This window comes from Etheostoma cragini, chromosome 23, assembly GCF_013103735.1.
Source record: "Etheostoma cragini isolate CJK2018 chromosome 23, CSU_Ecrag_1.0, whole genome shotgun sequence".
Taxonomy (NCBI): domain Eukaryota; kingdom Metazoa; phylum Chordata; class Actinopteri; order Perciformes; family Percidae; genus Etheostoma; species Etheostoma cragini.
Window position 1 is genome coordinate 8,641,379 of NC_048429.1, and position 16,460 is coordinate 8,657,838.

The 16,460-nt window shown below is 38.4% G+C and overlaps 1 protein-coding gene across 6 annotated transcripts in view; it reads left to right on the top strand.

Moving 5' to 3' along the window:
• cacna2d4a (calcium channel, voltage-dependent, alpha 2/delta subunit 4a) overlaps positions 1-16,460 on the top strand; it is a 79,615-nt gene that overhangs the window by 52,946 nt on the left and 10,209 nt on the right. For all 6 annotated transcript variants that reach the window (XM_034863317.1, XM_034863320.1, XM_034863319.1 and 3 more), the window contains one exon: positions 13,221-13,282. In XM_034863317.1, the coding sequence (XP_034719208.1) occupies positions 13,221-13,282 (62 nt within the window). The remainder of the gene's footprint in view (positions 1-13,220; positions 13,283-16,460) is intronic.

Here is a 16,460-nt window from a genome sequence, read left to right on the forward strand (position 1 = left end):
TTCATGGAAGTAATTGTAAAAAAGCTTTGGAAGACACCAGTGATACAGAGACAGACAGCAAGAGGGAGGGTGGGGGAGTAAAGGGGTGAGGAGGGGGGGGGCTGTGTGTTTGTTTGCACACAGCATATAATTACTTGGCTGCTTCCTTATATGGACTGAATCACAGTACACACATACACATTGTGTTGTTATTGAGCATGGGAATTATTAAGCTCGAAAGTGCATCATTTTAATGCATTTGAGAGCAACAGAATGTGGAAAACTGGGCAAACCGGTGCGAGTGGCTCTGAGGTCTGACACCCTGTTTGGCAAAATACATGGATCATAATCTCCAAAGCTAACAAATGTATTGTTAAACCTGGTATCTTTCCTCTCTATCTTTCCTCATTTTTTCTTAGCAAAGAGCAATGTTCAAAACCTTTAGATAGCAGCTTTTCCTTTTTTACTGGCGCTTTCACAGGTTAAAATGACCCATGTTGCCAGCAGTTGCTAATTAACATGAATTCAATAAGTATCTTCAAGCCAACATTAAACTTGTCTGTCTGTCTTCATGGCTAGTATCTGTATTGGGCAAAGAAAAACTTGTGAGGGAAGGAACTCGACTCTGTAACATCACTGTACAACTGTGAGTGGACTGAGTGTTTTTGTAGTTCCAACAACTCCAATAGAGGGATTGTCTTCTCTCTAGCCGTCCAAGTCATGTGGATTTTAGGAGTTGCCTTCTTCCAGTTAAACATTCATTCATATAAGCTATCCGTAATTGAACATGATCAACTTATAGATTTGAGCCAAGGCCTCGTCAAAAACAAGGTCTTCCACATTTAGCGAGAGACACCTGTTATTTCCTTGTGCCAGATACATATTTAATCGTCAGATCCCCAATATTATAGGACTCTATAATATCTCTTCAACTTAAGTTCCCAGTAGGCAGCTGTTTTAGGCAAAAAGTCCTTCAGTTGCGAGGCTCTGTACCAAGCCCACAGTCACCTATATTCTGGGGTGTAACTGGGGTAAATTCTGGGGTTCAGTTTAATGTGAATTTAAGCAGTCATTTGCCCAGGAACTGCCCATTTCTCAGACGCTCCATTGTTCCGACCTCTCAATAACCTCTTGAGTAACTTCTTGAAATAAATAAACGTGGACCTAGTAAAAAAAGTTAAAAAAACTAAAGTTAAAACCTTTTAATCTATTTATTTAACTAACTGATTCATTTTTATATGATTATTTACATTTATTTAATTATTTATAGCCTCATTTATTTATTTAATTATCTATTTCAAAGGCATATTTATTAATTTATTCATGTATTTATTTGTTTATTTATGTATTTATTCATTTATTTAATATTGAATAAAATGGCATTCCATTTACATCTTCCTGAGTTTGAGTATATCACTGTCTCTCACCCGCTCCATGGCTCGGCACAGGCCAAAAACATTAGACCGGTCAGCTGGCCAACAAACACAAAAATACAACCTGAATATGAGTCACGAGAACATGGCTTACTGGCCAAACGTGGGCGCTTGCACTGGCTGCATTTATTTTGAATGTACTTCCTGACAAACACAAATTCCGGTTTAAGTTGCCAGTAGCTGCTGCCACTGCTGGCTATATAGGACACACTCTTCAATGGTCGTTATGAAAGATGATTGGCTGGAATGTCAGTAAAGGTGTGTGTCTGTTCCACGTACAAATTGGATTTTGTTGTCTATTATTGTTGAAGGATGCTTTCTAGTAGAACAAACATGCTTTTATAACAGCAACGGTGTGTGTGTGTGTGTGTGTGTGTGTGGGGGGGTGTGTGTGTGTGTGTGTGTGTGTGTGTGTGTGTGTGTGGGTGTGGGTGTGGGTGTGGGTGTGTTTGTGTTTCAATCCCAAAGGTGCAATTAGTCCTCTAATTAGTTCTCCCCCCTCCTCTCTGAGTGCAAGGGTCAGTGATAAGGCTGAGCCACAGTGATGCATTTTTTTTTTTTAGCTTTAGTACCAGGTTCAAGGACACTTTGAAACGGTGGGAACTTTGTATGCTATAGGCCTACAATGTTGTAAGTAGCCTAAATTGATTAATTTGTTTTATTTCCTTTAAGCTGTGTTGTGCTATGTGGTTGGGATAAATTTGTATATGTTGATATGTGATACTTCTCTCGTGCTGCAATTTAGGCTAGGTGCGTCTTGTAAAAAAGGTAATGCATCTCAAAAGATTTTGTGGTTATATAAGGTACATAAAAAATGAACATGTATTTCTGTTTCTGGTCCTCAGGCTTTCTGGGCATGATCAGCAAAATAATGGATTTGATTGAGCCATTTCTTACCAAGGGAGAGAGTGGAGTCGTTGAACTTTATGTCCCTTTGCTGCACTCAAAATCAATCTGTTTCAACTTTGACTTTAATTTTTTGATGACCTTTTCAGTGTGCAACAGATTGAATGACAGCTGTCTGTGATGTAACCTGAAAGCAAACCGTAAATGATGAAAAGGACATCCATCCAAAAAAAGGTCTCCTGCACCCAAGCCCTTTATCATCATTATCGAGTTCTTACTTTTATTTGCCACTGCATTTTGTAATGCAAATGTGAGTTACGTAAATTATCAACCGTCATTGCCTTTGCACTGCACCCTGCACCCCTTCCAGTGAGCAAAGCTAATTCTTCTGATCATGAGTAGAAAGCCTTAGCCTTTAGAAAAAAGATAAATCTGGAATTACACAGATATTCTAGCATTGCTAACAAAATCTTGTCATGTACATACAGCGCAAGATGTTAGAATTGGTACACTCTTTGGCTGAGAAATTGGCAGTTTATAAAAGTTAGTTGAATTTTATCAACAGCTGTGTAAAGACCAAGCTCCAAGCTCCTGAAGCATCTCCTTCAAGACTTAATTCACTGATTGAGAAGAAAGAGGTTTTTAACACCAGATAAGAATGCAAGGTAAGCTTGATTTATTTGCTCCTCCAAGGGATGTGTCCACTTTTCTGGGCTGTTTATGTTTCTGGCAAAAAGGCCAACTGGCATGAGGACCCATTGTTAATGCCAGCACCTCCTGCCAAGGCGATTTTTATGGCCAGTTCTGTTTTATCAATGATGCAGGAAATACGTGATATGAAAAATGATTACTGGCAGTGGTTTGGAGCAAGAAAGTATTTTATTTTTTTTCTCAACTTTCTGCCTGGCTATAAAAGCCTCACCCAGCATTTCTTTGTCAAATATATTCATTCCCCAGCTACAGAATATAGGTTTATTTATTATCCAGGAGACATGATTAAATCCCTGCACACTTTCCTGTTTGTTGCCTCTAATATTGATGATATATGAATTTAAACCCAGTCTGTTGCATTCATAATAAGTTGCAATGCGAGCTGTATGGATGTGTATTGTTTCTCCCCTTTCTGCAACAGCCCGCGTCCCCTCTGTCTTTCTTTTCTACCAGTTCTATCTTCTCCTTTGTTTCTATCTCTCTTTTTTCTCTCTGTCTTTCAACACCCCCCAACCCCTCCCTCACTCTATAATTTACTGTGCTATTGGGTGACTGTCAGTGAAGATGAATTGGCTCTAGTCTTCGTATTAACACCAGGTCTGGACAGACACGTTTAGCGCTACCCTAGTTCCTGCACGGAGCAAGTGCAGCAACACACACACACACACACACACACACACACACACACACACACACACACACACACACACACAGATTGTATTTCTCCATGGTGTCATACCAGGAGTCATTGGTGTCTTTGTTCCCATATATCAGTGGTTTCTGTTATCCATGAATTTTCCTCATGTTGACCAGACAGTTTTATGGCCCTTTGGTCAATATGGTCAATGAGGGTTGTTCCATGTGAAATCAATCATGTTTTAATTTTTCCTTTAAGGCTTCTTTCAAATTGCCTATTGTATTCCCATTACTTTTGCCTTTTTGTTAATTTATACAGTATCTTTGGTATTCTTGTACTTTCCTTGTACTTAACTTTTAAACTGTTTTGTAAAACACAGTGTGGCATCAAATGTATTTTATTGCCACAATTGATTGATTTAAAGATCCAATGAAATAGAATATTGATCTTTCTGGAAAAAATGCTTTAATGCTTTCTGTCAGTAGTGACTTCGGTCTGAACTAGTCATACAACTTTTTTAACAATTCAGTTTTCTGCCTTTCCTATTACTCTATATTTATAAACTATAGCTATAGACACTGAGGATATTTAAACTGCCACAACAGTGAAACACTGTGATCAGCAGCCACTCATGGTGATTAATTATACATAATATCTCCTTTATACATTATTTACTGCTTTTCTTTTGGGCCTCAAAAGCACATTGTAACTGTATTCATATGCAATACCTACTGAATATAATCAACAACGTAATAATTATTTTGTAATATATAATCACACTTTGTGTATAAAACTGATATAATGCTATATGTACAATGATAAATACACTTATAGCAAGATATATGTTGCGCTTCCTCAAGCACTACTGGTGCTTCTAGAAATCAGAATGCTAAAGCCGGGGCTAGTATCCTGAAACTCAAAGTAGTGTCTCACCTTCATTTTAAAATAACAGCATGACCAAAAGTGCGCCCTCTAGAATCCTGACCTGTAAAAGTTTAGGAAATTCAATAAGTGCAGCAAGCCTTGTCTGTCATTTTTCCCTGTAACACGCTGTATCTGTCACTGCAGGATAAATTAAGTCGTACACTCAACGGATTATGAAGTATCGTAGGCGTACACTCACTCTCGCACACAAACACACACTCACACAAAGTTTATCCCCTCTGAGAGTCTCATTAATTTGGCCAAGTTGATTTGTTCTGAAAGGCTCTGAATTCATCACAGCCAGACAGATGGTAGAGAGGGATTTCCTAGAGGAGAGGAAGAAGAAGAGGCAGAGTGGCATGGGGAAGACAGAAGATGACTGTGAGGGGGGAGGGGGGGAACAAGAGGGATGAGATGGGGTGAAAGAAAGAGAGTTTAAAATGTATAAGAAAGGGAGCGAGACAAGCAACAAGAGAGCAAAAGAAGAATCAAGTGAAAAAGAGAGATGGATAGTTGGGAGATAAGTAGAGGAGAGGAGTGAGGTAGGACCATCTGTCTTTTTAGAGACACAGAAACAGAAAACTAGGGGAAGATAAAGGGAAGTCCAGGGAAAGAGGGGGAAGATAGATCCAGCTTTTTCTTTACTTTGCCTTCAAGGAATAGTTTTTTACATTTTTTCTAAGTATCATCTTTATATTATCTCAGTGTTGTGTTTACAGTCAATGAATGCAGGTGTAACAAGATTTAAAACTTTGCATCTTGTTTTTTTAACCTGTACACAAACAGAAATTGGTTTTACTGGAAAATACAGTGCTGTACATGTTGGAGCTACGTATTTATTGCAGAACAACAGCTGTGCAAAGGGGCCGTGCACTCAACACACAAGTTCACACAAGTTTACATTTGGGGCCTTTGTGCCTGTAAAAAAAAGTCAAACCAAAACATATATTTGACAACTGGCTTTGGAGCTGGACATGCTGCACAGAAGTATTTGGAAGAAAGAAGAAACCAAAATGTTGAATTATTCCTTTAAAATCCAATACAATAATAGCGGCTTATATAAATAATTATATAAATAATAAGTATAAATAATCGGCTTAGTGAGGTAATGGAAGAGTACCGTGTTGATCTCCTTTCACATCATAAAATCAAATTAGTGCCTCGAAATGTCACTACTTTAATCCACTTTTGCTCTGTGATGAAACAGCCCTGTTATGACCACAAGCTAACAGGCAAACATTAAGAACAAAGGAAAGAGCGGCGCAGTTTGCAGTCACTCTTTCACACACACACAGGAACATGTTTCTCCCTGTCTCTCCACTATGAATGATTTAGTGAGCGTGCCTCCAACAGGCCTGCTTAAGAAGGCTTTGAAACTAGGTTATCTTAAGGTAGGCTCTGCTGACTTAGAAGGTCCACACACACACACATATACCCAATAGCATTTATTTCCATTTTAAAGAAACAGGCTACCAATTTAATAGTGTCACCTCTGTTCTGTCACCTTCGAGCAAGCTAAACAGGGGTGACAGAATCCTCTGTCCACCTTTTAGCTGTGTCAGTGGCTTTCACAATAATAAAACAGCAACAACAACATTAACACAGCTGTATGAACTTATTTCTCTTTTATAGGTTTATAGTTAGTGTTTGGTACTTTCTACACCACATTGAACTTGTTACCTGCTTGCCAGATTAGTAAGCAGAAATTTGCAGCCTCATTCAGTTTGTGTGTGTTCGTGTGAGTGCATGTCCTGTGTGTATAATCCAAAGATAGTATGTCCGAGCCAACACGTGGCACCATTTCTATTCTTTTAATGGTAGAAATATATCATGTGGCTCTGCCCGTACATAGCCCCTCTGTCTCTGCATCCTTGATGTTTAAAAAGTTGCGCATGAGAAAGTGAGAGACACTTCTAGAGAGAGCAAGAGAGAGAGAGAGATTATCGTGAGAGAGAGGAGGAGAACGAGGGAGAGAGGTTGAGTCATCCTCCTTTTCGTCCAATCCCAGGCATCTGCCTGTTGCTTTGGTAACGTGATGTCAGTGCAGCCTCTGGCGACTCCTCTGAGGTTAGCGAGATTCAGCACAGAGGTGTGTGTGTGTTCTTGTGCCTTTTCCTTGAATTTGTCACAAAAACAACTAGACTTCAGTTTAAAGTCAGAGTTCAGGCTTAATTGTTTACCAGTTGTAATAGTTAAATTAGTTAAAGTCAGTAGGTTATCCTAACTTGTGTGTGAATGAATGTACATCTACCTAGATCTGTGTGTTTGTTTGTGTCTGTGTGTGTACTTTACTGAGAGTGTTTCATTCATGTTAGTCTGTAAGTTTAAATGGATCTTTGAGTGTGCATTTTTATCTTTTATCTATGTGCTGGTGCATAAGTTGCCTGTGCTGTGGAAGTGTGTGCGTGCTTGTGTGTGTGCGCTTGCGTGCATGTGTGCTTGCGTGTGTGCGTGCGTATGTTCATACTTCATTGATTCGACTCCTTAACTCCTTTTACTGGCTGAAACAGTGTTTGTTGCCTGGCAACATTAGTTTATTGATCACTCCCCGTCAGAAGTCAAAGGATCTTCTCAGGCTGTTTTTTTAACATCATTTAGCTTTTTCTGGGAAACCCAAAACAATAAGTTTGGTGTTTGAGTTGAAAGGTTACTCGGTTAAGTGTTTGTGGAGTGAGATTCATTTGTGTCAGGGTTTTGAAAAGGATAAGTGTGAAGGGAGATATTAGGCAGATAATCCAGAGTCCCTTGGCAACATAACAAGACAAGGTGAACATTGGGTAGTTCTTCAGTATTAGAACAAAAACTTGTACCTACCAACGTTATATATATATATATATATTTCAGTGTGAGAAAGCTATAATCTCTGTGCATATCGGTGTGATAGTGTCTTTGTCAGTGTTGATGTGTGTGTTTGTGGGTGTGCAATACTGACTGTGTGCATGTGTGTGCGTACACTAAAGAAGAAAAGAGAGAGACAATGACGAGAGAGAGAGAAAAAAAGAGAGATCATAGTCTTTGACATTTGTTAAGATAAACAGTAATCTTTTCTATCCACAGTCAAAAGACCTAAAATTACAGATTTTGTGAATCAGTTACTTTTGCTAATATCCAACACAAGACAGTTTAAATGGTTACACGTCTAAGAAAATGATTCCTTCTAGATAATTTTGTGCAAACATTTACATACAAGTTAAACATAAAGAGCCTCAGAAGATTCCATGGTCCAGAATGCAATGCTAGGACATTGTATTTCGAGGACACTTCAATAACCTCACTGTAAAATATGTCCCTTGTTTTAAAATCACACAGCATGTAACTACAAAATATAGGTTAGGTTTGCATTGGAGATCACAATTCATCCATTGGGGCGAGAAACACTAGCAGTCAGAAAATAATCAATAGTTAGAGTAGTATGACACTTAAATTGATTCATACAGATTGGAATAAAATGTCTGAAAGGATTTATCTATTTTGATGGGGTTAGTTCTAATATTACAATCTGAAGATTTAATAGTGGGGATGTCTGCATAATAAACGCTGGATCTTAATCTCATAGCGAGAGGTGACTAGGTCAAGCACCCTGAAAGTAGCAGCGCTGTCTTGCTCTATGGATGAGGATTTCAGATTTCTGTTTCAGAATGTTTTTTTATTTTTTTATTGACCAATGATCGTTCTAAAGCAATCTGATCAGAAAAAATTGTTTTTAACAGTGAGTCTAGTCTGGTGAACTTCGGGCCAGGAGCTACACCTTAAGCCGCCATTTCTGTCAAGCCGATTTCGTGACTCCCCCACACCTCCCACTTCTTGTTGTTTCTATACACAGTCACATACACTAAGACACACAAATGTACCACACATGCCCGCATGCACGCTCACACACAACCATTTGATCTTGCTCACTCTATTATTGATAGTCACGCTTGGTTGAAATGAAAAAGGTTTTTCCATCTCAACATTATTAAAAAAGACTTGCGTTTTTCCTGTCTTCCCTCATGTCCCACTCAATCCCTCCATCATTCTCTCTCCACCTGGTCCACCTGACTCCATTACATTAACATTACGTCCCTTGATTACCATTTCTGTGCTCTAATGCAGACCTTTCTCTCTGTGTTTGTATGTCAGCTTCCTGCAGCCCACACTGTTTCTTTTTTTGGTCTATTCAGTGTGTGAGTGTGTGTGTGTGTGTGTGTGTGTGTCCTTTTGTCTTAGACTCTCTTTTTCTTCTCTCTCTCTTACCTATTTTGTTCTCTTTTCCCTTTAGTGGTTATCTGCGTCAGACGTACATAAAGCTCTGCCCAGTGCGTGTGCTTGTATGAGTACATGTGTGAAAAAGAAATAGAAAAAAAAAAAGAAATGACCTCACCACTAGTGGCATTATTTTCAGTGTCGCCACTGTGCCAGCAACTTATAGCCATTGTGCCAGTTTAATTTATTGACTGTGTGTGTGTGTGTGTGTGTGTGTGTGTGTGCGCGCGCAAGTGTGTGCATGTTACAGTATATTTAGCCTCAACTTCAGGGTCTTGCTAAGGGAACCATCAACACCAGTTCAGCTCTCTGTTCATTTAACACAAGCTGACCTCTTCACCACCTTGTGCAACACACACACACGCACATAGCCAAACGCTAAACTATGTAAAGAATGTGAGTACACGCAAGCACCCATTTATAGAACTGCACAGTCACCATGCTCTCATGCAACTCAAAAACCATAGATAGATAGATAGATAGATAGATAAATATTACCTCCCCTCTCTTCCACCATCCTAATCTCTTTCTTTCTTCACAGTCTGTCAGACACTTGACACTCTCACTGACTCATTTAGCAAAATGCCAGCAAGCTGGTCACCTTCCCCTGTCTCTTCTGTCTTTCTGTTCAATAACAGTAAGCTTTAGAGGCAGAACTCTGCTGCCCTGGTCTCTTAACATAGCTACATGTTCACTGTTAACATTTAACAAGTGACAAACAAGTGCTACATTATTGTAGACAAGTCATAGAAGAGCAGTTGAGGTGGATGAGGTGTCTTTCACCATGTATTTGATGTTGCAAATTAATAGTAGTCTATAGAAACACCCAAGAGACTTAAATGTATCAGATATAATGATTAAAGCATTTCAAACTTAATTAAACCATTCATTTCAGGTCTTCAAAGGCACATTTTTCCAGTATATTTTCAATTAATAACATTTCAACATTTGACCTGCAATTTGGTGATCTAGTGGGGCATAAAAACATATCTAATGCTACGTGTATGATTTTAATGTATGAGGCAACACTGCAGTAAGACTTTGAGTCTGTAGTCTGCTGACTCCTTTTCTTTCTCACACATTCTTTCCTCCCGTCATTCACAGTTCGTATCCCTCCGTCTCATCCCTCTCATTTCATTAGTGTAATAACCAATTAACTCCGGTTCTTGGTTACTTACATTTTTTGTATATATTTCCTCATTAATTCGTTTCCTGTTGAAAGCGCATTCTACTGTGATTGGCAGCTCACGCTAATTGCTCAGACTGTGAGTGTACAAGATAGTCTCTCTCTCTCTCTCTCTCTCTCACTCACACACACACATACAAACACACACACACAGGCACACACATATAGAGGGATCAGTGTGATGGTTTTAATTAGATTTAGCCAATCAGCCTCCAACTTAGAGAGGGAAAGAAGGCAGATTGCTGTTGCTCTCCATAATGGCCTTCCAACACTTTATCTGAGGTTATGGTGGAGGGAGACGACTTCAAGGTCAATAGCACTATTGAAGAGAAGAGATTTATGGGAGAAGGTTTTAAAAAAACCTAAACAAGAGATTTAAATATCACATGTAGAATACCCTCGGGAAAGTCACATTGGTACAAATAAAAGGGCATTGACTTTATTCTTCTTTAAAAAGGCCAATCACATATCAAAATATGTTGCTGGATTTCCACAAATTCATGAATCCACCATATTGAAAACCAACACTGCTCTCTGGTTGTCCGTAACCAATAATAAGTAGATTTGTTAACACTTTGGAAAATTCGGAACAGCTGACCCGGAGATGTATGAGGTATATGAACAGTTAAACAACTCCCTTATCAGTTAAATAAACCTTTCTGTGTACATGACTCATTACAAGCTGATTAAAGCCACAATTCAGCTTCACAATTGTTTTCCAAAAGATTGATTGGACAGAATCCACTACAAAAAAAACGTGGTTACCCTAAAAGAAAATTATCTGTTGAGTTCCACACAGTGAGGTATACAGATATTAAATTGGGGGAATAAAGGTCACTGGTATTGAATTAGTACTCGGTATTGGGAGAGACCCTGAGTTTTAAAGTATCCTAATCAATATCAGGAGATACATAGGGAGTTTGGTAATGAGAATGGGGTAAGAAATTTAAAAAAAACTACAGGTCCTTTTATGTATGGCTTTGGTCTGACGATAAAACACTATATCTATCTAACTTCAACTAACAAAACAAGTGGTTGGCCCTTTCTTCTTCTTTTCTCCTCCCACTTACTCTGTCCCTAAAAATTAACACCCCATAATAAACTAATCTCCCTCAAAATAAAGCCTTTTTTACCATCTGACTCTATTACAATAATTATTCTGCTATGTGTTTTATTATAGTACATGCTGATGTGTGTGGTTGGGTATTCAGAATGTGTGTTTGTGCGCGCGTGCGTGTGTGTGTGTGCGTGCGTGTGCAGGCATGTGTGTTTATGTATGTTTTGTGGGTTGTGAGCACCACAGAAGCTTTCCCTGTGTGGCTGTAAAAAGCCCGCTGCAAGAAAAAACGCTGAGTTTTTGATGCTAATGTGAAGTGTCATATCTTCCCTCGCAGTGTGTTCATATTTGTTGTGTGTGTGTGTGTGTGTGTGTGTGTGGGTGGGTGGGTGAATACAGTATTTGTGCGTTGAGAACTTATGCAATTACACTTCCTTTTTGCATTACCACACCGACTAAAATGCTGATGGACGTACAGCCCTAAGCTGACACAAGCAATCACTCTGCCACCGTGTGTGTTTATGTGCGTGTGTGAAACATGTAAAAACACACTAAAATTGTTAATGTTTTGTGACTGAGAGTGCTATGTTGTAGGCAAAGGCTGGACACACCCATGCGTGCACGCACACACACTGTCTAAGAATAGTCAGTTTACACAGCGGTACTGAAGCTCAGAAGGCCAGTTACTGTGAAAAGATTTTCATAAGTTGAGTTCTGAAGGCAGAGCTGATCTGTACAGCAGGTCCTTTTCTACTCCTCCAGCCTGAGAGCCGAGAGAGAGATACAGTCTCTCGCTCTGGGACGTTAATCGGCTCATTAATGTTCTTTCTTCTAAACTGCTAGAATTAAAGTTTCCTCCTCCATTTACATTCTACTATTGCTGCTACACCCATTGCTTCTAAAGGAATCCCTACTTAAACAGATGTTATTATGACAGTAACAATGTACTATATGGCCACCAATACTGTTGCTAATGCTCTTTATATATTTACTATATATATATGTACATATATATACTAGTCCTACTGGTATTATTACTACTGCAATACCAAAACTGTTATCAAACTACTTGCTCACAGTACTACTGTACAGTCTTCATATCATAGAGAAGTGATTGTAGCATTAGGAATCTTTTTACAGTTTGTTCAGGCATGGTCTGACATTCTGAAATTATATCCTTGACCTTGGAAATAGAAGTTTGACTACTAAACTACTAAAAACAAAAGGTCCTTTTATTAGCTTTTCCAAAAGCTTTTAACTTTGTCAAATGAACAAACTCAATCCACTTTACACATGAAGACTGTGTGAATTGGTTGAAAGCTGCAAAAATAATTTGTCAAATTGGAAATTTGGCCTAAAAGGGAATAAGAAATACCTAATGACTTATATCTATCTTGGAGGTAATTATGTGTCAAAATGGGAAACAATTTAGTTAATGCTTAGTTAAAGTGTCCACTGGTTGCAAGAGCTGTGTGTGACATGGAGGCCTTTGCATAATGTTATCTTTATGCATATAATCTCTTTTCTGACAAAAAATAGTATAAAATACCATGATAGACATAGAAACACACATTTGAGTTTCCACATGCAATATATACTTTTCTTTATTTTGTCAGTTATGACAACTTGTATTACTGTCTCGTCAAGAGAGGTGATCAAACATATATCATCTGTCATCTATATATCGTCTATCTTGAAAACATACAAACCTTGCAATTCCAAGAACAGAGAATGGATACAAAGGTAGAGAGTGCAAAAAACAAGATACTAGAAAGATCATGCTGCGTAGCCACCGGTGATGTAAAGTACAATGTTATTTTCCTGCTTGCATGTCTTTGCCATGACACAATCAGCATGTGCTAATAGTGTTTGCAGTAGACATTTGCCTTTACTGGAGGGCGGCACTTTGGGATTCAAAGCCCTGTTCTCAGTTGCTAAGCATTGAGACATTTCTCTTCATCTATCCATATACTGCACACTACATCTGCCACATCCTCCACTCTATCTGCTGCTTTGTTTTACCTTTCTCCTCCCCCTGGTAATCCTTTCTTCCGACTTATGTTTCATGTGTTGTACTTAATTCAACTCTCCATCCTCTCCCTCTGTCTCCTTCTCTCTCTCTCTCTTTATGAATCCTTTTCTCTATCTCTTCTCTCCCTCCTCCTCTTTCTCTCTTTCTGTCCTTCCTCTCTCTCTCTGCAGCCATCGGTGTCCAGATGACTCTGGATGTGATAGAGTCCAAATTCTGGGCCATTGCAGCACAGGTAAGTACATGCAGGCTCAATGTGATGCACTTGTTCCCCTCTATAACGGCTCTTGCTCATTTTTGTGATTTTCTCCAATAGTTAAATAACAAGTATGGCAAAATATGTTAATCCTGTGTACATTTCACTAAATGAATCCTTTATATTTTAGATCTAAGAATTTTGATTGCAAAATTAGATTTGTGACTGACAAAAATTCTATAAACTGCGAGATGACTTCTATAGTTGTCAGCTCTTCAAACAGTGGCATTTATTTGGATGCCACCATGTGATAAACAAAGTAATGAATCATGAATGCAAGCTACCACTCTTCATTGTTTGGGAAGTAAACCCTGTTATTAGATAATTACTGCTTTAGTTTTTACCATGTTAGATTTATAGCTGTTTGTTTTTATTTTTTTAATGCCCACTATAAAATAATGTAAATGTAGCACTACACTGGCATTAATAAGAAATGGCTTGTGTATTTAGCAGTTATATTGAGAAATTATTGTGGAATACAAACAACACAATCATGCTGTTTTTCAGGTTCAGAGGATTATTATGATCCTTCCCAAATAATGACTCCTGTTGTATTTCCAGAAGTGATCAGTCTAAAATAGTCTGAGCATCAACTTCAACCATTTGCAATTGTTATTCTGTATTGTGGTTCTGATTTGACATTACAATTTCCCATTTACATTGGTAAATAACTATTAACTAAACACCAAATTCCTGTAAAATAATAAGTTGCTGTTCGATATCCCGCTGCATAGAATATGCGGCTAACACCTTTCTGCTTTAGGGGTTTAACCCTAAATTAAGAATAACAGGAATATCCCTTTAAACCACCAGGCTGTTCTGACACCATTTATAACTCTATAACAAGGGGTCAAGCATAATTATATTTTCTTTTCTGCTCCATTAGTTGGTAATTACAACATTTAACCCTTTTTTAATTAAAAGCTTAATGCACTATTTTCCATATCACTGCAAACGCCATCAAAGGAGGGCTCGCCCTGCCAAAAATATTTTTTTGAAAGATTAAATGATATCATTGGAATAGTTTTAAGCTGCTGCTCAAAGAATGTCATCAGTACTAGTTTAGTGGAGGATCTTAGTATCCTCTGAGTACATTCACACCTTCATCTTGATTTGGCATTATACCTTTGCTGAGGCAAGTGTTTGATAGCTTGGTCAGTCCCCTCTTCTGCTCCCATGGCTGTAAATGACAGCAGTTAAACGATCATTAGGGCTGCTGGCTAGCCCTTAAATGATGGATAGCCACCACAGCTAGGTTCCCAAGTGTGTGTGTGTGTGTGTGTGTGTGTGTGTGTGTGTGTGTGTGTGTGTGTGTGTGTGTGTGTGTGAAGGTGTGAAGAAGAGAGTATAGTATATGTGTTCATTAATGGTAATGTGTGTAATGTTGACAGAGACCATATGCATGGCCATCTGTGCACAAGTGTCCATATTCATCAACTAGGAACTCATTAGCAGCATTTGCAGCGGTCTTGTTATCCACTAGATTTGAGCTTTATTTTTAAAAGTAATTTCCATCTTCATATTGTGTGCACCTACAACTTTCTCAACAACTTAATTTTTTCTCCTCTCATGTCCTTCTACTTTTATCTCGTATACTTCCTCCTTCTTCCCTCTTCTCCTCTCCTCAGTTAGCTTACATAATCATCTTATCTTCATGTCATGTATTTACTGTCGAGCATCTTTATTTTATAGGGGTTTATGTGTGTGGGCACTCACAGTAGTCACTTGTCCTGTCTGTTAATGTTCATGTGCATCCATCCATGCATGGGTGTGTACTGTATGTGTGTGTGAAATCCTTTCTGTTGTCTATTTTAAGTGTTAAGCTACCTCGGGGAGAAGATACTGTACCTGCTGTAAAATTCTAAATGAAATACATGTATTCAGGAGGAAGTACAGTGACAGTTCACAATGACTTCTGCCAAAGAGGGTGTCATCTTGGCCCAGTGGGCTAAGACATAGGCAGTGCTGTAAGAAACAATTAGATCTTTGGATCTTCTTCTATGTTGCCTATGCATTGTGTAGCAGGAAATGTGTTACATTATTTAATTTTATTAAATTGTATTATTATTAAAAGTATTTAATTTTATGTATTGTCTTTGTGAATTGGGAATAATTTGTGATTCATGGGAAATATTGACTTTCCCTGATTATCACACTATTCATCATTGGGTGTTTCTGGGAGAAATATTGAAATCACAATTAACTAATAATTGGTTTGCTTTAATTGCTTACAAAATCGAATTAGCTTCATCTTTATGTGTTTGATTGAAATGATCCTTCCAAAGAACTCCGAAGACAGTAAGTGGAGATGTAGTGAGAGGCTGTGAGGTGATAGTCATGAGAATCAAAGAGTATAGATTCTTTGCCATTCACATGTTAACATGCTCTTTATCTCATAGACAAGACACAGCTGGTCTTCCTTTCTCTATAACCCCATATTTGTTACTTGCGTACTGTTTCTGTGTGTAATAGCACTGCACTGCAACGTTTGAGATATGAAATGTATATGTGTAATTAGTGCAATCACAGAAACAGAATCTGTCTTGTGCAAAAAATAATATTTTATACTTTCAAAATATATAACTTCAGAAATTGAGCAGCTTTCCTCAAAATATACTGTATTTATGCAATTTGTATAATCAGGCTTTATAGCAACGCTCAGTATAGAATATTATACCATGCTTATAAGACTGTAGTGTGTTGCTTACTTTGAGTTTAAGTGTGTATGCCATTAGACAGTGGGATCATCAGTCACAGTGAGAAACAGTTTGATTGAGTGTCAGGGAAGAAGAGTGTTATTTGATGCTCTCACCATCACCTTGTCTCCTCCTGGGGCCCCTAGACTAGACACATTATCCACCGCAGGATCTGGGGGAACAGCCTCTTACATGCGGCAAGGATTCATAATTCTGGCTCTGCATGAGACAGAATTGTTGAGACAGTCGATTTGTCCATCTGGCGATATGAAAACATTATTTTTTGTGATTATGTGACAGTTTCTGTAGAGCAACCAGTAAAATTAAAATAAAAAATGTCATAATGTAACATTTAATAATGGAAATTTACTATGCACATTCATTGTTACGGTGGGGGGTGAGGTGAGGACCCAAAAGCAACAGACAGCAGGCCGGAGGGAGCTTCACTAAAGCGTTTATTG